Source organism: Curcuma longa, chromosome 21 (assembly GCF_044706935.1).
Source record: "Curcuma longa cultivar G26 ecotype Majalengka, Jawa Barat chromosome 21, ITB_CL_G26_1.1, whole genome shotgun sequence".
Taxonomy (NCBI): Eukaryota; Viridiplantae; Streptophyta; class Magnoliopsida; order Zingiberales; family Zingiberaceae; genus Curcuma; species Curcuma longa.
The window spans coordinates 3,195,481-3,215,265 of record NC_133881.1 but is presented as its reverse complement, the minus strand read 5'-3'; the positions used below and the strand labels follow the sequence as shown (position 1 = coordinate 3,215,265).

At 38.0% G+C, this 19,785-nt stretch overlaps 4 protein-coding genes across 4 annotated transcripts; 1 reads left to right on the top strand and 3 right to left on the bottom strand.

The window, feature by feature from the left end:
- Positions 1 to 1,892: 1,892 nt before the first annotated feature.
- On the bottom strand, positions 1,893 to 4,644 carry LOC141814793 (calcium uniporter protein 3, mitochondrial-like). The gene is made up of 2 exons (XM_074702745.1): positions 4,075 to 4,644; positions 1,893 to 2,987 (listed from the first exon to the last, which is right to left on the bottom strand). Exons 1-2 carry the CDS (start codon positions 4,624 to 4,626, stop codon positions 2,508 to 2,510), a joined length of 1,032 nt encoding a protein of 343 aa, XP_074558846.1. The 5' UTR covers positions 4,627 to 4,644; the 3' UTR covers positions 1,893 to 2,507.
- A 2,205-nt stretch (positions 4,645 to 6,849) lies between these two features.
- LOC141814256 (uncharacterized) lies at positions 6,850 to 10,028 on the top strand. The gene is made up of 2 exons (XM_074702192.1): positions 6,850 to 7,159; positions 9,509 to 10,028. Exons 1-2 carry the CDS (start codon positions 6,922 to 6,924, stop codon positions 9,820 to 9,822), a joined length of 552 nt encoding a protein of 183 aa, XP_074558293.1. The 5' UTR covers positions 6,850 to 6,921; the 3' UTR covers positions 9,823 to 10,028.
- A 150-nt stretch (positions 10,029 to 10,178) lies between these two features.
- LOC141814255 (expansin-B3-like) lies at positions 10,179 to 12,857 on the bottom strand. The gene is made up of 4 exons (XM_074702191.1): positions 12,592 to 12,857; positions 11,836 to 12,142; positions 11,506 to 11,635; positions 10,179 to 10,666 (listed from the first exon to the last, which is right to left on the bottom strand). The coding sequence occupies exons 1-4, from the start codon at positions 12,758 to 12,760 to the stop codon at positions 10,472 to 10,474; spliced, it is 801 nt and encodes a 266-aa protein (XP_074558292.1). The 5' UTR covers positions 12,761 to 12,857; the 3' UTR covers positions 10,179 to 10,471.
- A 1,743-nt stretch (positions 12,858 to 14,600) lies between these two features.
- On the bottom strand, positions 14,601 to 19,352 carry LOC141814254 (clathrin light chain 2-like). Its single transcript, XM_074702190.1, has 3 exons — positions 18,807 to 19,352; positions 15,398 to 15,551; positions 14,601 to 15,282 (listed from the first exon to the last, which is right to left on the bottom strand). The coding sequence occupies exons 1-3, from the start codon at positions 19,214 to 19,216 to the stop codon at positions 14,812 to 14,814; spliced, it is 1,035 nt and encodes a 344-aa protein (XP_074558291.1). The 5' UTR covers positions 19,217 to 19,352; the 3' UTR covers positions 14,601 to 14,811.
- Between the last annotated feature and the right edge of the window lie 433 nt (positions 19,353 to 19,785).

Here is a 19,785-nt window from a genome sequence, read left to right as displayed (position 1 = left end):
AACAATCGCTTCTTACTAATTCACCCACCAATGATCTCACATAGGAACACGAGGCATGGAAAAAATCTCAGTGATGATGTTTTGATATTTGAACAGGTAAAAGATGTGTTTTTTTTTCTCTTTTTATTCTTTCAAGCTTTCCACGTCTGATGAACCAACTGTGGAATTAGCTGAATTCTGAAAAGAGAGTAATTATATATTTTTTTAGTACTAATTAAATTCATTTAATTTCTGGTGTGCTTTCTTTTTCAACTCTTTTTCCTCATAATTAATAGCCATTAGCTGATGTTGTTTAGCTGTCGTTTTTCAGCACTAAAATGATAATACTTGAATGTATTGGGTGTTAATTGAGTGAAGGCTATATTTTGAAAAGACTTGGAGAAAGTTTTAAGCCATTGCTGATTTATAAATTTTTATCCAAATGCATCTTTTTCTCTAATTCTTTTTCTGCTTTTTAATGTTTGATATTTGTTTTTTCTTTTTCATGATTTCATATCTCATTTCTTGATCTGAATGTTTTTTACTATATTTTTTAGCTCAATCAAAAAAATCAAATCAAACCAAACTAAAATTGTTTTTTCCCCTGATTTTATTATTCTTATCATATTGGTATATCATTATTTCTCAATTAAAATATTAATGTGTTGAAAGTAATTTAATGCAAAAAAACATTTCCCGGCTTAAAACACAATTAACATGGAGTAAAAATAAAATATTAAATGTGATTTCTGGTGAGCTTTCTCATTCATTTTGATGTATCTACTTAATTTATTCCATCACTAGCTGCCATTGAACTCCTTTTCACAGAACCTTGTCTATTTCAAAGCCTCAGTTTTCAATAACAACAGCATGATGATCTTGTGAATTCATGGAACTGAAATCACCTCCACAATATTTATCTGTTGCGAAATTAAAACAGTTATGGAAATGGAACTTCCTTGAGAAGATTGATCTATTGTTTGAACAGGAAAACAGTAGACTAACCTTTTCACAAATAACAGAAGGGTGGCCTAATTTTCTCTCTAGGTTAAGCGTTCATTGTTAAGAAAATTATCCATTAATGATTAAATTAGCGACAGAAATCAAATCTAAATTAACAACTGAATTAATGTTTGATCATTATTTACTGATGGGATTTGATTTTCATTGTTAAATAATGATAGAACATTAATTTGATCGTTAATTTAACGATGAAAATTAACTCGTATAAGAGCTTAAACTCGGGTCCTTTGTTGACCTGACTGAGCTCGATATGACTTCCAACTTACAGCCTAACTTTTGACTTCCCCGTGACACATAGAGGTCAGCTATCCTCCCATATCAGTAGATGAGTACAATCTAAGAGACACAACTAGGTCGCGAAGCCAAGTAGTAAGAATACAAAGCAAGCAGTAAGAATACTTTCTTCTTAAGGGTGATCCTTCTTTCTTCTTAACAACATTTCAACCGTCGGATTTTCACTCTCCTCTCCTCTGGACAAATTTTAACAATCTTAAAGAGAACAATTATACTCTTTAAGATCATCAAATGCTTGGAACCGACAAGTTATCATTTCAATCCATCAGCCACGAAATAATTAACAATGCAAGTAGGTCATGGTCCACTTCCATTTGCCATGTGACATATATTTATGCTTATTAAGAAGTGTGCCACCTTTGCAGCTCCATTTTGAAGTTTCTTGACAGAGAAGGTTGATGAAAAGAGGAGAAACAAACGTCACTGAAGGACAATAGAGAAAAACAGAACATTCATTGCTGAAGGAAATGAAGAATGATGAAGTCATGTGGAGGAGGGATTACTCCACCTTACTCACCGAATGCTATTGATAACATTCAGTGACGTAAAGATATAACTGCACTAGGATATTGCATTCCAATGCAGAAATCACTACGTTTTACCACTCAACAAACAAGAAGACTAACTCTCAGATGGCATCATTCCAGGACAACTAGTTGAGCAAACTTCAATCTTACCACAGTTAATGTCGATGGAATCTGTTGCGGATTACCAATGGTTGATAGTAATTGATTCTTCACCATTGTAGTAATCTTCACCCTTTCTCTTCAGTGTTTCCTGACATCTTCCAATTAATGACAGAATAAGCAACATACTAGTCAATTTTCACCAGTAGAGACAAATTTGTACGAGAATTATCTTGGACATCCAAATGTACAAATGTACATCCATGGCCGGATTGTTTTGTTTCAATCAAACAATATAATACCAGGCTCATGTAGATCATCACACTACAAGTTTGAGTTCAATAATTTCAAGTATCATTTGAAGCCACAATACAGGCTTCAACACTTAGTCACTCATCTTAAAATCAAGAGAACCACCTTTGTCAACGATAACACAATTTTGAGAATCTGCTCCGAAAGTAGCTTTGCATGATGGTATGCCACAAAATTGTGAGCTCAGGAACAACTTTCCTTGGTTTAGTGTAGCAACATGCTTACCATAATTAGAAATATTGAACTTCATAAATGTGATGAACCAACTAATGATCAGTTATTCCTATCACAATGGCAGGAAGCAGAAGCAAACTTTGAATATGGTGGTGGTGGTGGTGGTAGAGAGTGAGAGAATGCTCGGCTAAGTTGGTTGAAGTGAGTCAAATCAAAATTTTGTGCTTTCATGAGATGCCTTTGTTTTGTGGCAAAGCGGCTGGCAAAGAAGCTTTCAAAGGATGGTTCCTTGGACGTCCTGAGGAAGAACGCATAGCCCGACAAGAAGTAGACAGAGGTGAGGAAGAAGCAGATTGGCTCCATCACATCCCATGAAAGCTCCCAGAAAGTCACTCTCATCAGCGCAGCTGTTTGAGCCACCATGAACCCCAGCCCAAGCCACAACTCCTTCCTGACTTGAGCTGCTGCTTGTTTATCAATCTCAGATTTCTTCTCTTCCAGCATCTTCAATTCTTGTCTTGTGTGATAACTCTCATGGCTCGATGTTGACGGGATCAACTTCTCAATTGTTTTTGCCACCTGCAGGACACGACAGGGCAGGGGAAAAAATACAAGACTTACTCTTTGCTCTCTGCCAACTAGTTTCCATGATGTTCTCATGAATCTACCATTTAACATATTCGAAGCAAAGATATCCAAGATACATAATTCCAGCAGTTCGTAAAACACAAAAGAGACAAGGCCAAAAAAGCATATAGTATCATTAACTAGAATCCCTTCTGATTTGATGCCCACTTATAACCAATAAAATCATCATGAAAAAAGTATCACATACTAAACCAAATCATTAACAGTTTCCATGATGTTCTCTGGAAAATCCCGTCAAAATAAAGAAAGCCTTACACCAAACAAAAATAAAGGGAAAAAAAGGGCTAAGGGATATCTACTTATCTATGTCCAATGATATATGAATGCAGTTATGCTAATGAACAGCAATATTATGATACTGGAAAATAATTTCAACTAGAACAGCAACCAATCAGCATTGTTCTCCCCCTCCAAGTGTTTGAGTGTTTATATATTTATCTAGAAATAAAAGAAATAAGGTCTTCCAAATTATCTAATTTCTTATTGTACACGTCTCTTCATTAGAAAATAAACCCATGTTAAATGCAGTTATTTAGACAGACAAAAGATTTGATGACGAAAAGGCCAGATAAGAAGCCTAAACTGATGTGTGAGAATGAATTATTGACAGGGAGTTGTGTATGCGTGTTTGTTTGTGTGAGGTTATGACAGGGTGTTGAATGAACAAAGAAAGATTCCTCCCAAAGTTTCTTTTTTTTGTCCTAAAAAAGTATTCTTTTTTTCCTTTTTTTTTTTGTGAAGATTTAACTCCGGAGGGTTGCTTCAAAAATAAGGTTCAATAAAATACTCTCCAGAAGCTGTAATGCCACCGATCTCTGGTTTCTAACCCCTTCGTTATAGTTCCTGCTAGAAAGGAGACATGAAAACCCGGGAAAAAACTTGATCAGATCTCCATCAATCGTGTGAAAACAACCTCCGAATTCAAAGAAATTTCAAAAATAGATTTAGACAACAGGAAAGAATAAAAGATTGTACCGAATCCCTATTAAAGAAACAGTAAGTAAGAGAGAAAAAATACCTCTTCAGGCCTCAGGAAAACCACGTTGCCAAGAACTACAACAACCCCGGATTCGTCGAGCGATCGGGCGATTTCCAAACCCTGCTCGCTATTAGACGCCTCGCAGCAGATACGTACAAACTCAGAGTAATCGATGCAATTCTTCTCGACGGTTGCCAGACGCGCCCGCACCACCGCCACCAGCGAAGCCCTCGCCAATTTCCTCACCTCCACCAAAGACACCCTCTTCTTCTCCGCCAAAACCTCCCCCTCCTCCCTCAACGCCGGCGCTTCAGACCGCGCCGGCGCTTCAGACCGCGCCGGCGCTTCAGACCGCGCCGGCGGCAGGATCACGTCGAGGCAGATCCTGCAAGGGTTCAGGCTGCGAACTCGCTCGCTTATCCGGTCGCCGGCAAGCAGCACCGATCGGCGATCGGGCGGCAGCGCCCGCTGGAAAAGCGGCCGCTTCTGAAGAAACAGAAATCGGCAGGGACGACCGACTCCGCCATCGGCGGCGGGAGGCAGCAAGAGGGAAGCGCATCGCAGAGCCAGGCTTTTCCGGAAGGCCGCCATTAAAGATCGCTAGGGTTCGTATCGTAATCGAAACTTGCGAAGACGAGAAAGGAGAGGATTACAATTTATAGGCGAACGCGACGGGGGACGAGCCGACTCGAAACCGATATGATCATATCGCGAAAATAACGGCCGAGATAATTAACATATCAATAAACCGACACGCCACGTTGCCTGTCGGCTGGATCTGACCGTCGAATTAATAGTTAGGGCAAACCTAATTTAATCAAATCGAACTAATTCGATTAATTTACGTCTTGCGGCATCTCTGCGCCGCGTCAGCACGCAACGATCCAGATTTACTTCCAGAATATTCGGAAATAAATTTAAATAAAAGCTAAAATTAATTTAATTCGTAACGATGGGGAAGCGACGAAGACGCCTGGCCGTTAGCGGCGTGTAATGCCTATCGAGGAAGGAGAGGGAGGAGGAAGGGACTGCCACGTTTGCTATTTTATTTTAAATCGTACCATTTAAAAATAAAATAAAATAAAATAAAATAACACGATATCCATGCTTTTCCAGTTTTAAATATTTTTTTTATTTTGAAATGCCTAAAAAAGGGAATTATTAATTTTTAATATAAATATATAAATTCACCGACGCAATTATGTATGGCAGGATGGTTCTTATGATTGATTGGTTGGCCAGCTAATTATTTTTTTTATTATTAAGGAAATCGCAAATGCAAAAGAAAAAAGAAATTAGAGTTTGAGGAATTCAAATACGATAGATATGGAATAAGGTATTAGTTATCAATTTGTGCGACCATAGACCACGCTAAACAAGTCGATCCTTCCACGTTATAAAACAAATTTTATTTATAATTATAATTAACCTTCTAAAGATAATGATGACATATCGTTTAGGTAAAATTCATTAGAAGAGAGTTATCGATACGTGTCCAATAAGATACTTATTATATGCAATCATCTTTTTTTTTAAAATTCATATCTGATTAATTTTGAAGATGATTGATCAGATAATTTCTAATAGACGATCTAACATCATAAAATTTTAAAACTCTCTAAGTGTAATATGTCATGAATTTCCATAACACCGTAGCCCCCGAGAGCATTATATTTTATTTTATATTGTCAATGAACCTTGTTTAAGGGGGGATAATATGCAAGACTTAAGGAGTGGGCACTTGTGGAGTTAGATTAGGTCTTATGGTTTAAATTAATTGGAATCTATGTTTAGGTGGAACGCAAATTAAAGGAGTTAGTGATAGCCTACAAAGTATTATTTGATATGCAAACTTTTTTCGATATGATACAAAGATAATAGGAAAGAATGCAAAACTATTAGTTAAAAGATTGAATTAGGTAAGATGAGGGTTTGGATTAATTTGGATTCTAGAATGGGTTGGAACTAGGTGAACCAATGAGGCCAACGGATCTTGACCATGACAAATTTCACAATATAACATATTTTTGTTATTTGATGGTATCCGGAGTTATTTTCTGTGCAATCGATTTTATTTCTTGATCCGTTAATCTCATATTTTGAGCACTCCCGACTTATTAATATCTTTCCCCAAGCACTTAACTTTTGTCCAATAACATCTCATTCGGATTTGGAAAGGTTACGCGACATTCATCCAATAGCATCCCATTTGGATTCAAGAAGGTCACTCGGGATTTGTGCTCCCAAGCATTCCGTGTTCGTCCAACAATGTCCCATTCAAATTTGAAAAAATCATTCAAGATCTACACTCCCGAGCACTCGGCATTCATTTAACGACAACCTATTCGAACTCAAGAGACTGTTGGAATTAGCCAACCTGACACTTGATCTCAACTTCCGACTATCTAGCACCCTAATGAAGCGACTATTACATATGGCGAACACATGCGATCTTACATGGAGATTCTTCGAGGTATTGTTCCACGATTGTCACCTCTTGGTGCCCTAACTGCTCTCTTAGATGGACAGCTAGCGGACACTTATCATCTTATGTGGAGATTCTGATAGGTACACTTCAATGGTCGTAATGCCCTAACCGCCCCTCAAACGGATAGCTAGCAAGGAGCGGTAGCTAGTAGGAGCCTGCTCAAGGAAGTGCCTGAGCAAGTGAGGAAGGACATCATGGTTATTCTTTTTTTATTTTTAAAAATGTCAATAAATCTAGACCATGATAAATTTCACAATGTAAAATATATTTTTTATTTTTAAAAATGTTAAAATCGAAACCACGTCCATTCGTTTTCCAATCGCATCTCTCCCCCTCCGAATTCCCTCTCGTCACATATTTTTCTTTCCCAATCCGCTTGCGACTCTCTTCCTCCACTCATGGCCGCCGCAGTCCTGGAGCCGCTCGCCGTCCTCTGCCCTTCCGGCAGCGCACCGGTCGCCCCGAGGTCAGCGGCCGTTCACTCCCCGCTCCCTCGCCATGGCTCGGTGCTCATCCCCCGGTTCAGCGGCCTAAGGTGCGCTTCGCGTCCTCTGAGGGTCGCGGCGGGGAGAGTGAATGTCGTCGGGAGGGCGCCCGTCGCAGTCGTGTGCGAGGCGCAGGAGACGGCAGTCCAGCGTAATGTTTCCGCGATCGTTTGTTTAGCTCTCTCTCGTGGTTCTTCCTTGAGTTCTCGATCTAGGGTTTGGATAATCTTACAGTGGTTTTGGAAAGTCATCGCCTTTTGGCTTTTGCATAGTTTCCTTAGAAGTTCACGCGTTTAGTTTTGGCACAGTTCGTCGACCAAATTTAGAATTAGGGATTATTTGCATCTCGCGCATGGTTTTTGCTGCCCCCGCGTTCTGAAGCTTGAATGACTAAATTGTCAAACTTGGAACTTGATGCAATCTTCTCGCCAATATTGGATCGGAACACTCGGAGTGAAATGTAGGTTTTTATTGGATAGCTGTCCAGAGTTGCTGCTTGTTACTTTGTTGCTTAATGGTATGAAAGATCACATTCTTTTGAGATTACAAGTGCTAGGTTCTCTTCAGCTGAGTTTTAGATGCCAAGGGAAAAAACACCTCTCCTATGAGCAAGGCTCATAACCGAGGACTAGTTGGGAAATTGATATATTTTTATTTTCTTACAAATGATTAAAAAAATTACTGTTTGGCTTGATTTGTTTCCCTGTGATTGTCAATTGAATCATTTTAACTTGGTTTGGTTCATTTGCTATGAAGTACTCATATTTAACCAATTGCATCCTGCAAATCATGTCTAGAATAAATCTTTTAATTTGGATGAGACCGTTCACCTTAAAAAAACTCATATTAGCCTTTTGCATCACACAAGTCATTGACCTTATCTTTGTCCTCTCCCCATGCTTGCATTACTTGGACCTAAGTTTATTGCTATCATGATTATGGTTGAAATCTATAAAGATGATTCTTTCTAGTAGTTTGAGGTGTTTCTTGGTCCCAACTCCTACAATATAACTAACCATGTATTTTAGGTGATACTGTCATGATGTTGATGATATATCAATAATTGCCAATCTGCACTTGACTTTGTGCCAATATGAAGTGAGATTTATTCCATTACAACCAATTATGTAATTATATTTTAGCTTCAATTGGAGAACATGTTTGTATGTAAAATTAGGTATGCTTGGATTTGGTAGGTCAATGCATACAATCTTTACTGTTACAAACAAGAAGTTTTCTATAAATCAACTTATTGATGAATGTTAATTTTATGATGGTCTCTTGAGCTTCTAAGACTATCAAATACTTTGGTTGCATTGTCGACTTAATTCTTCTTTGATCCTAATCCCACCATTTTAAAGGAAGCTTTGTATCCTATTTAAAGCAACAACTCTGAGACTTGAATACTAGAAGCAACACATTAGGATGGAGGAGTTCAGAATGGTGAAATGAATGTCATACATTTACTAAAAGAATTCAAAAAGGCACACACTTCTTAAAATATCAAGTATTTTGTTGATTGTGAGTGTTATAAAACATGATATATATGTGTGTGCACGTGTATGTGTGTGTGTGTGTGTAATGCATAATGTATATTAATTATATTTCTATAGATGTGGGATTTGGTGAGATTATGAGAAGTATGCCTTATTTCTTGAGTGGTCATTGTTCGTTGTACTGGTAGAGAATGCAATTGCTTAAATTTTGTTATATAGGGCAATAAACTCAAATAAGGGCCTTTATGTATCCACACTAGGATCCCATTTCTATAAATTCATCATCGCACATAAAAGATGTAATACCAATTTTGCTCTCAAAATGATGTTTAGGTCAAAAACATTGTTATACTGAAATCAGCTGCAACCACTTTTTTTTTTTCCTTTCAAAATAATGTTTCAGGGAAGTTAGGGCTTTCACAAAGAGTTTCTTTAACTGAATCTTATTTCTGTTTTTGCTCAAAAGGTGTATTGTCTTTGCTTTGATCCTGTTATGTGCGCTAAACTAAGGCCACAATGAAACATAAGATTTCCAATTATGTTCTGCTTGTAGTGAACATCCCAGAAAACCCTTATTTAGCCAATGTGCAGAGACCTATGTAGTTGCTTTTCATTTTGATTATCAAAATACACCGCCGTCATGCAAAAACCATAGAAGGGCTTTGTTTGAGTTAAATTTAGAAACTGCTACTTCACTTGCAATTGAACCTAATGCATCCTCTACCATCTTTCGGCACTTAACAAGATATTTCTAATTTGGTGATGAAAAGGTTGCTCAAGCTGACAGACACCATCGATGTGTGTTTTTGTAAGTGTTTCAAATGAGCCTTCTGATTCCATACCACATGGTTGGAAATCTGATGTGTTGCCTTTTTTAACAAATCATCTGCAGACTCATGTTGAAGCCGGTGCTTTTATCATTTATTTCCTAATCACTTCATCTTATACATTCAAAGATCTTTGTCTCTCAGTTTAACCTAGCACTTTTTGTTTATTGTTTACAGTCCCAACCGTGTCTAATGACACATGGCAATCACTTGTTCTGGGTTCAGATGTTCCCGTTCTAGTAGACTTTTGGGCTCCATGGTGTGGACCCTGTCGAATGATCGAGCCGGTTGTCGTCAAATTAGCAAAGGCTTATGAGGGAAAACTGAAATGCTATAAGCTCAACACTGATGAAAACCCTGAAATAGCAAACCAATACGGGATTCGTAGCATCCCAACCATGATGATCTTCAAAAATGGCGAGAAGAAGGAATCTGTGATTGGAGCTGTGCCAGAATCTACATTGGCAACATCTATCGACAAGTACATCTAGAGGTAAGATTGTTCTCTTCGATGAATGTGAGCTGTTTTAAGAAATATTTTCGCTGGAGTTTCAGAAGCTCATTCTTCCAAATTATGTAGCTTAACGCTCTAAGGAGCACAACAAATATTTGCATTTGAACTTTTCTACTGTTTAATGCAAAACTCTAATGTCGTTTTGCTTGGATGTAAATAAAGATAGCAATAGAGTTAAAGTAATCAATCTCTCTTATTTACTTGAATTTAGAGCATTTCTTTCTACTAAATTGTGTAGTAAACAAGACAAGCAAAATAGAGTGGGAATAAGATTACAATTTATTTATATGAGCAGCAATAGGAAAACCATACTTTCTTTTAATAATCAAAGCAAGCATCTAAAGGCATGTCGTTGCCATGTTTTAATGCAAGATACAAAACTCAACACTCAAGCCATTACATAAAACTAGAACAGAACACTCAAAGGAGTTCAATGTCACAAACTGCTACATCAAGAATAAAAAAGCTCACGCGACTTCGGATTACAAAAAAACAACCCTTAAACAAGGCGCTCGCTCTCCCTTTTGGAGAGGGCTACAAGAACACACTCAGAGAAAAATCCAAACAGAAGAATGTTAAGAGAATGAGAATTCCATGATCTTGCTGAATCGCCTTTGTGATTCAGATCAGAGGAAATTAAGTTTAGAGGTGTAGGTGGCCTTGGGAGACCAGTTCTGGGGGATCACATCACGAGCAGAGAACATTCTTTGAGTGGTCAATGTGGTGAGCTTTACTGAAAAAGGCCCCTGAAGTGGCCCTCCTATGATGCACCAGTTTGCTCCCCATACGTGCTTCATCTCTAGCCATTCCACAGAGTTTGCCTGCCAAAGAAGATAAAGAATTTATAAAGCAACTTGGAGAGAAGACTACATATCTTCTTTAACTCTATGATTAAACAATCTTGAAAGTGACTGCACAAAGATCAAGACTTAAGAAGAGCAGGAAGAGTATAAGTTCTTTCTTTTTAAGATTCTTGCCATTATCATATTCCAAGCATGACTGCCTAGGCTTCTTTTAGACCATGCGCAGGTTGTAAAAGCAGAATAATATGAGTCCATATGACACCAGTTCACCATGTCAATAGAATACCTTTAATACCATAGGATATAGATAGATTTGTGCAACAAGGAACTTGATTTCTATCTGAAAACAATCAAAAGTTATAACAAAAATTGGAGCGCAGTGAACATAAACAGTCCTGTAACTACATTTTGCTTTATCACCAAAGGAGAACTAGATGAGTCAAAGATAAGGGGCTAAATTCTTGTAGTGGAAAGAGAAGTCAGGATAGGAGGCAGACGGTTGTGGCATACAGCAACAAGAAAATGAGCCATGTTATCAGACATCACCATTAAGATATATGTTGTGTTTTGTGTCATCAAAGGGCGAAATGTTGCAGTAAATAATAAACTGAGAAAAAAACATGCAACTCTCTATAGGAATGCTAAGCATTCCCCAAAATGTTTTAGCAACTAACAACTAAATGATTTTAATTTCATTGGAGGACAAACATCAATCATGTTGTACTTTCAATTGACAGTTATGATGAAGGGGGACTCATGGAGTGCCTCTACAGAATTCCCTTCCCCTTCAACTAACTAAAATTCACAGCAAACAAAGTAAAAAAAAAAAAAAAAGCATTAAGGTAGCAGAAGTGTACTTGTCTTATGTGCATGGATCCAATATCCCCATCAGCATCCTCAAACTCCACAAGAACAGATAGCCAATAGTTTGTAGAACCCTCGTTTACATGAAAAGCAATGTTCTTCCCCCGGTACTTGCATGCAGTCCTGGAAAGTATTACTAAAGATGATGTTCGAAGACCAAGGAACCATCTCATAATCATGAGCTTTGCAGAATGTTAATCGAAATCGTAAAAAAAGACAAGTTAAAAGAATCTAACACACCTTAGAAATTGTGACAGTCACAAGAGGCATGTAAACTATCGATTTATCAAACAACAATCTGCAATGGACAATCTTTTACTCACCGGCGGAACATGACAGGGATCTCACCACGGTCACGCAGTGAGCCGGCCTCTCCAGCGACAGCCATGTGGCCGAAGGCTGCACCGCTGAGGTCGAAGTGCGTACGGCCAGAGGCGCAATAGCCACCGGGGCACTCGTCCGTGACGATGACGGTGGCCGCACGACGAGAGCAGACGGCGCGGTCAATGCATCGCACCTTGTAGCAGGCGCCGCACCCCTCGCCATCCTTGAACAGCACCGGGCTCACCGCCCCCACCCGTGCCCGCAACGGACGCACGTCCACAAGCGTCCCGTACCCGCACGCCCCACCTGCCCCCATCGCCACATCAAAATTCTTTACTCAGACATTCTAAAAACCAGTTTTGAGGGAGAAAAAAAAAATCTTTAACCAACAGTGTTCCTGCAGAAGAACAGCCACTTCGATTACTTTATTCAAAGTATCAGATGGATCATGGAGCTTTTCTAGTGTCTGACACTCCCAACTCCCAAGAGCATCAATTCATCAAAGCGAATCAGATGCTTGGGGACCGAATTAAAGAAATTCGGTCAATCTCTAAACAAAAGCACATATTTGACTGCCAATTGATTACATCCATCAAAAGAACAGAGTCCGCACGACAAAAAATGCGCAAAGCCTGAGGCGAACTCCACAAGCGCCGCCCAAACCCTATCGAGGGCATCATCCTCAACCACCCGATCCAGATCTAACGGCCGAGACGAACAAAGTAGAAAGTTAGAGCCGGGGACGGCGAGCTTACCGTCGCTTCCGTCGCCGTCGGGGCTTCCGTACCAGGTGGCGGTCGCCGGGTACCATTGCAGGTCGAACGGCGCGTGCGACTCGCCCGAGCGGAAGCTCAAGAAGCAAGAGAAGAAGAGGAGCAGACGAGTGGAGTGGGAGAAGCGAGAGAAGGCGAAGGAGGAGGCCATTGGTGAAGTGTTGAGCTCGCAGGGCTCCTCTTTTGCTCGCTTCCGTCGTCGTCTCCGTCTTCTCCCTCTTCGGAGGTCGCAGAGCTGGAGTTCCCTCTCCCGCCTCACTGTGTCAGTCCGGATCTCAATGCGTCGACTCGGATTTTAAATATCATTAAAAATTATTAACAAAATAGTTTTAATGGACAATTCTATCCTTCTCTTTTAGGCATATTACAAATATGCCCTTTAGGTTGGATTAAGGGCATATTTTGAATAGTCTTTTGTTTATTGATTATATTTGCATAATTGCATCCACTCGGGCAAAAATCTAAATCAGTCCTTAAAATCCAAAAAATTTCATTTCTTTGCTCAAACATATCTGAATTCTTGCGCGTCATTTTATCAGACAAATTGATAAATACTATCATCTAATTCCAATGGAGTCCTCGTTATTTCAAGAATTCGCAACTCTATTAAGTCTTATGAAGAATAATCAAAGAAAAATTTTGAACAAGACCTGCTTCATCCTTTAGGGACGTGGTCGCAATTTTAGATATGGAAGAGGGTTTTTATGTGAAGAGGACTTGGGGAACGACACGGGTGACGGGCCACTGTCCCTTGCGCGATCCATTTTGAAGGAAATTACTAAACTGCCACTTAACTGACTACTAACGAACGTTCGTTGGCACCTCGTGGTCCGAGAAAACTTTGCGTCCTCCAAACCTTCTTTTTACCTTTGGCCAATAATAATAATAATATAATTGTTATTATTACTTGTGGGAATCCAACTTTTAACACGACTATTATATAATAATTTTAACATTATATATAAAAGTAAGGCCAAAAAATAAAAATTAAGATGGCGTCAATGATGAACTTTTTCTTTTTAATTAAAATTAAATTGATGTCCCATCTTAGATGAACTATCTAAATTATCTTTATCATTATTCGTTTATAGTAGTTATTTATTAATTTCTACATGTATAAAAGGTAACGGGTAGATGTTACACTATAAACTATCATTACACATTCAATCATGATTAAAGTATCCTCATTGGAAATGTAATGAGTGGCATATCATCTCCATCATTTGTTTTACTTATTAAAATACTGTTTTAATCAAGTTATTATTTAGAGAAGTAAAATCAAATGATATAAAGTCACCGAAGCTACAACTACTTCTATACTTTATAAAAGCTAACAATTAACTTTTACACATTATAAAAGTTACCTGCTAACTTCTATGATCGATCAGATAAAAAATTTTTGTTTAAAATGTAGTGAGTGTTATGGAATCTCCATCATTTATTTTACTTGTTGAAATATTCTTTTAACCAGGTTATCATTCAGAGAAGCAGTTGTTACCTTTTACATGGCTAAATAATCACATAATGTAAGGATATTTTAAATCATTCATGTTAAATGGTTGGCATTCATCTCTAGTACTACGCAAACATAACTAGATGTTATTTAAGAGGAAATGAAGTGAGAAGTAGAGGATACGATTTCTCTAGTACTACGCAAACATAACTAGATGTTATTTAAGAGGAAATGAAGTGAGAAGTAGAGGATACGATTCCACATCTTAGTGCTACATTGATCTCCCAGTGAATATGCTTTGTCATTTTTGATTGAATTGAACTTCCTTCTGGACTTTAAAATGGTGTCAGTGTTAGACGCTCATCTCTAGTGATGATTGATCCATTGGCATAAGGATCCCAACTTCTTCAAATCTTACTAATTACTAGCCGAACCAAGCAACTATCGGTAGAGGGAGTTGTCATTGTGTCACATAACATAGTTTAGTAAATACTAAAATTTATTACACCTAAAAGTTAGAGTAATATCTCAATAGAAATATTAGAGGTTAAGTTGTTAAATAGACCAAACAAATAACAAAGTTTCAAGGATAAGAAGAAGAAGGGAAAAAAAGATCTTTGAGTTGCTAAGAGATTCAAATGACTCATTTTGAAACAGACACCTACCATCAAGTGGAAGTTAACACATCACCTTTTTATTCTTTAGCCAGATGACTATTAGATTCAATAACTTGGAGCAGGCTTGGGGTCCTAGTCTGCCTGCTTTTCTTCCTTTGAGGCCTCTCCCTTTGGTAAATCAGTTGTACCATTGGCTTTGGCTTCCTTGTCTGGAGCAGTTTCAACACCATCTTTGGCTTCAGTTGCTGATTGTTTTTCGGTAGCTTCAGCGGTAACTTTGGAATCCTTGGCTGTTTGACCATCCTTGTCTTTCTGGCCATCCTTGGCATCCTTCGCTTTCTCCTGTGCTGGTGGAGGTGGAGGTTTCATATGTGGTGGGGGAGCATGTTTCAGCTTCACCAGTACCTGGCGCATCCTGGAGAGATCAGTGGGTTTTCCTGGCTTTGGTCCCTGGATCACAGTGATGGAAGGCTTCTTCTCCTGCTCTTTCTTGCTTCTTCTCTTTTCAATGTTGGCGATCTCATGTGGTATGAGTTCTGCAATTGCTTTCCAGTATTCTTTATCTGCGTTAGCGTGGAACTTCTCCTGGTTGGCTAGGAATAGCTAGTCACCAAAAACAGAAAAAACAATATTTTTCAGCAAAAACTCAAGTTCATAAGTATATAAAGTTGTGGTTTCAAGCAAATAAAGCATCAGAGGAACAGGAAGAATTAGTTACCTTTTCCCTCTCTCTGTTCTGGGTCTTATTTGTTTCACAGTTCAATTTCCTTTTCTCATAGAAAGCTCGCTTGAATTCTTCAGCTTCAGCAATAATTTCATTTCGTCGCTCCTTTTCCTTCCTCTCTTTCTCCTCAAGCTCAAGAGTATTTTTGCTGCATTTTGACATATATTAAGCATTTTAAACATATATTAACTGAGATAAGAATATCATATCAAGTATCAAGAGTACATGTAGAGAACGTTGTATTCTATTAATAGTCTTATTTCTTTCGTCTGATTTTGTAGATTATGGAAATGTTCTCCAAATGAAAATAAATGCCTGCTGGTCATTTGGAGCGATGCAAAGGATCCATCCATCCCAAGTTTCTAGATAAATTGTAAATTCTGGCAATAGTCATGCATAAACATAATAAACAAAATTAAAAAGCTTTTGCCAAGACATGTTATCATGATACATGTGCTAGAATTCAGAAATTACAAAAGCATAAGAGAAACTGTCAATTTTAAAAGACTGTTAAGCAAGGTTAAGAGAACTCCGCTTTCAGCCTTTCAAATCTTTAACAGAAAGCACTCCCTAAAAGGTTGTGTGTGTGTGTGTGTGTGCGCGCTGCATATGATAAGAAATTTGATTACCTATTCATTCTTAATAACAAAAAAGTTTCTTTTTCTAAACCTTTTTCAAGAGAGAAGTTACCATATTGATCAGTTTCTCACAGAATTTCACAGCTAAAGTATAATAGAATGCAGTAATCATCAAATGAGTTTCCTTGGTACAACAAAATGAGAAGTGAAGGATGCTATGAGGTCCAGTTGAACCACTTCTAAGGCACATAGCCATATGGAAGATTATGAACGACCTAAAAACTATATGATTTCAAGTTTGTTAGGCATGATGCATATGGAAATATAAGGCTAATACGCATCCTGTGATTAAACGTGTTATATAGATCTTCTATATCATAAAAATTGCAATGTCACAGTTTAACAGCACACTAAAGGAAGCTTGCTATAGTAGCTAGTGAGGATTGGGAAAAGTCTATCAAGAAACCTAGGACCTCATTGAAGTGCTTTGAAATCCCTAGAGCAGAAGTTAGAGGCAAAACTATGCATCGAATGGTGAATCAATTTATGCCTACCAGACTTAGTTTCTCCCAGATTTGCAGTCCAGAATTTCTCCAAGTTAAATTACTAAAAGAAGGATAAATTCCTCACTCATACATGCTTTGTTATGGAACAGGTACAAAGACCAATATGGTATTTGAACATAACTCGCAAATACAATGTTGTAGAAAATTTAAAATAATACAACACTATAACCCTAAGATTAAAATAAAATTATTTATCATCTCTAAAGAGTTCTTTGAGAACTGTTACACCACATGATCAAATACATTAAATTGGGATTTAAGTGGTTTAACATTGGGTAATGGCTCTAAACATTATAACCATACTCTTTTAGAGGCATGAATATTGTAGGACATAGAGGCTTTTCTTTCCTCCCTTAACAACCCTTCCAACCTCCAGTTATCTTTTTATTCTGCACACACTAGCAACACATCAGAGCTTTCATCCTCGCTATCTCTACCAACAGAATTCTTTTGGGTTGGAGCAACAATTGTTGCTAGACGAACTGTTTGCTATCAATGATGCTGACACCAGGTAATCTGTGGAGGAATAGATTAGTTCAACTTGAAGTTGGCTGAATCAGGTCCGCTACTGTGTTAAAAACACTCAGCCATCTTCTGATCTTTTAGTCTCATGAAATAAAAATAAGATTACATATCCTAGACTACAAATATAATGATAAAAAACTATAGGTAATATAGATATAAAATCTATGATCTATTAGACTGAATTTATAGTATATAGTCAATAAGTGTTTATTGTTGTTGGTCAAATTAGAGCTCGATGTCTTTGTCACACTCCTCGTAGCTGTGTCTACATGGGGAGTCCCAATAAAAGTGTCAATTTGTCATGTCTGGGTCGAGCACAACATGGTCTTGAGACCTTTTTTATTTCCATGTCGGGTCAAACCTGACAAGCAAAAAAATTGGTCATGCCAACCACTACATATTCGTCCATTTACCTCTATCCAGCCTGAGCCCCAGTTTGTGAGCCTAGGGCCCATGCCAGCCCAGCTCCATGTGCCTTAAGTCCATGTCGGTCTACGTTTGAGTGCCTCAAGCCCATGTTGGCCCAAGCCCACAGCTATATTTCAATTAAAAAATGATAACAAATCTATAAAAAAACTAAAAATTAGAAAACAAAAATATAAAAAATAAAAATGAATAGTAATATTTATATTAAATACTATTTAAAATATTAAATACTTCTAGTAATTATTATAAATTTATAACTAAAAGAATTAGGACAGATCAGGAAGAATTGTGTTTTAAATTAAATTGGCACATATGAGGTAGAAAATACACTTTACAAGAGTAACATAATGCTTCTAGGATTTTATTAAACTAACTATTGTTTGCTTGTATTTGTCTTAAGCTTGTGCAAGTCAGGTCAATATATAAGGGAGAAAAAGATCAGATATTATCCTTCTAACTCTACATAATTCATAAATTATTTTGCATATGTTCTTCTCAGATGGTGCTTACCATATTTAATGTATTTGGGAACACTATTCCAACATATTGACTTCCAAGGTTCTACACAACACGACGCTTACCAACTAATTTGATTTGTACCATTTTGATTGGATATGAAATATTGATCAGACCAAAACTTGTGCAACTATGAAGCTGTCACGTTCAGTAAAGAACTTGAACTACAAGTCCCTTACTTTGAGTAGCTTTAGGTCTGATGGTAACATGAGAAACTTCAAAATTCATTGGAACAAAAGAGTTCGTATAGACAGAATATTGTGATAAGAACTCTGGATTTTCAATTATAAATGTCAAGACCAAGCGGCCTTGTAAAATTGTAAAGACAAATTAAGGTGAGAATTGAAGCCAGAATCATCTCAAAATTTGATTCATAAACTTCATAAACACGACAACCGGACATTGGTATGTAGTTTCTAAAAATGTTCTTTCTTGTATCCCAAATGTTTGCACATCCAAACGAATTCCAAGTAAAGGATGAAATATCACAGATAATTGATAGTTAATTGAAATTCTAGAGACAAATTCAGGTTAATATCTGAAAGACGGCAATGAGATTAATTTGTAGAATAACAATACTATTCTATTGCAAGAAATTCAAAGATAACCAAATTCAAACTTCATAGGTCAGCGCAAATTCAACCTAGAAATTTCTAGAAAGGTAAATTCTAATCCAAGGCTTCAAACATTTATTGAATCATTTAATCCTAGATCTAACATCTGCAACATCATGGATGAACAAAAAAAACAAAAAACAAACAAAACGACCGATCAAAAAATGAAGATGCTCACCGACGCCATTCGCGGCGCAGGAAACCCTCTTCCCGCATCTCATCGGGTTCGGGAAGAACTGGGCCGTCCGATGAGAAAATCTCGCCGTCATCCCCCGCCTCGCCGTAACCCTTGCCATTGGATTCCGGAATCGTAAACGGGGACGGCGATGACGAGAATCCGTAGCCCTCGGGCGAGATCGGCATGCTCTCCCCGCCCCCGTAGTCGGGGTGGGGCTCTTCCCCGCCGGGGAACCCGTAATCCCCGGCGGATGGTACGTCGGCTGCGGGGAGGTCGGTGGCGCCGTCGTGGGGGTTGAAGGAGGAGTAGGAGTTGTAGGGCTGGTAGTCGTCGTCGTCGTCGAAGAGGCGAGCGGATGAAGGAGGTACGGCGGGTGCCTCCTCGCTGAAGGTGTCGAAGTCCGACGCCATCTGCTCGATCGCGGTACCTCGTAGGGTTGGTGTGTCTGGATATGCCTCTCTCTCTCTCTCTCTCTCTCTCTCTCTCTCTCTCTTTTTCTTCTCCGACTTCGCCAAATCGCCAGCTGTTCCTCTTCTCGCTGCTGGAAGAGCGCTCGAGAACGCGGATTGCTGGGAGATGGTTTGACTGTAATATATGAACACGCAAGATCGTTCAATATTATTTTTTTATAAATAATAATATATCAATTTAAATAGAATTAATTCAATTTTATATTCTCTTTTTTATTAATTTTCATAAAATTTTAATTCAAATTGTTGAATATGTATTAATGTCATTCACTCAAGTTGACTTGAATAACAGGGAAACTTCTAGTTTACACGTGTCATTATTTAGTTTTCACGTGCATCTTTATTTAGTTCAATTAAGTGTTTTTATTTTAACTTAACTAAATATCATTATATTTTTCGTGTATATTTTTTAAAATCAAAATGCATGTACCTTTATTTAGTTTAACCATTTATATGGTGGTGGGGTCCATCGTGCGAAACAGCTAGGATAGCTAATTTCATCTTTTTTT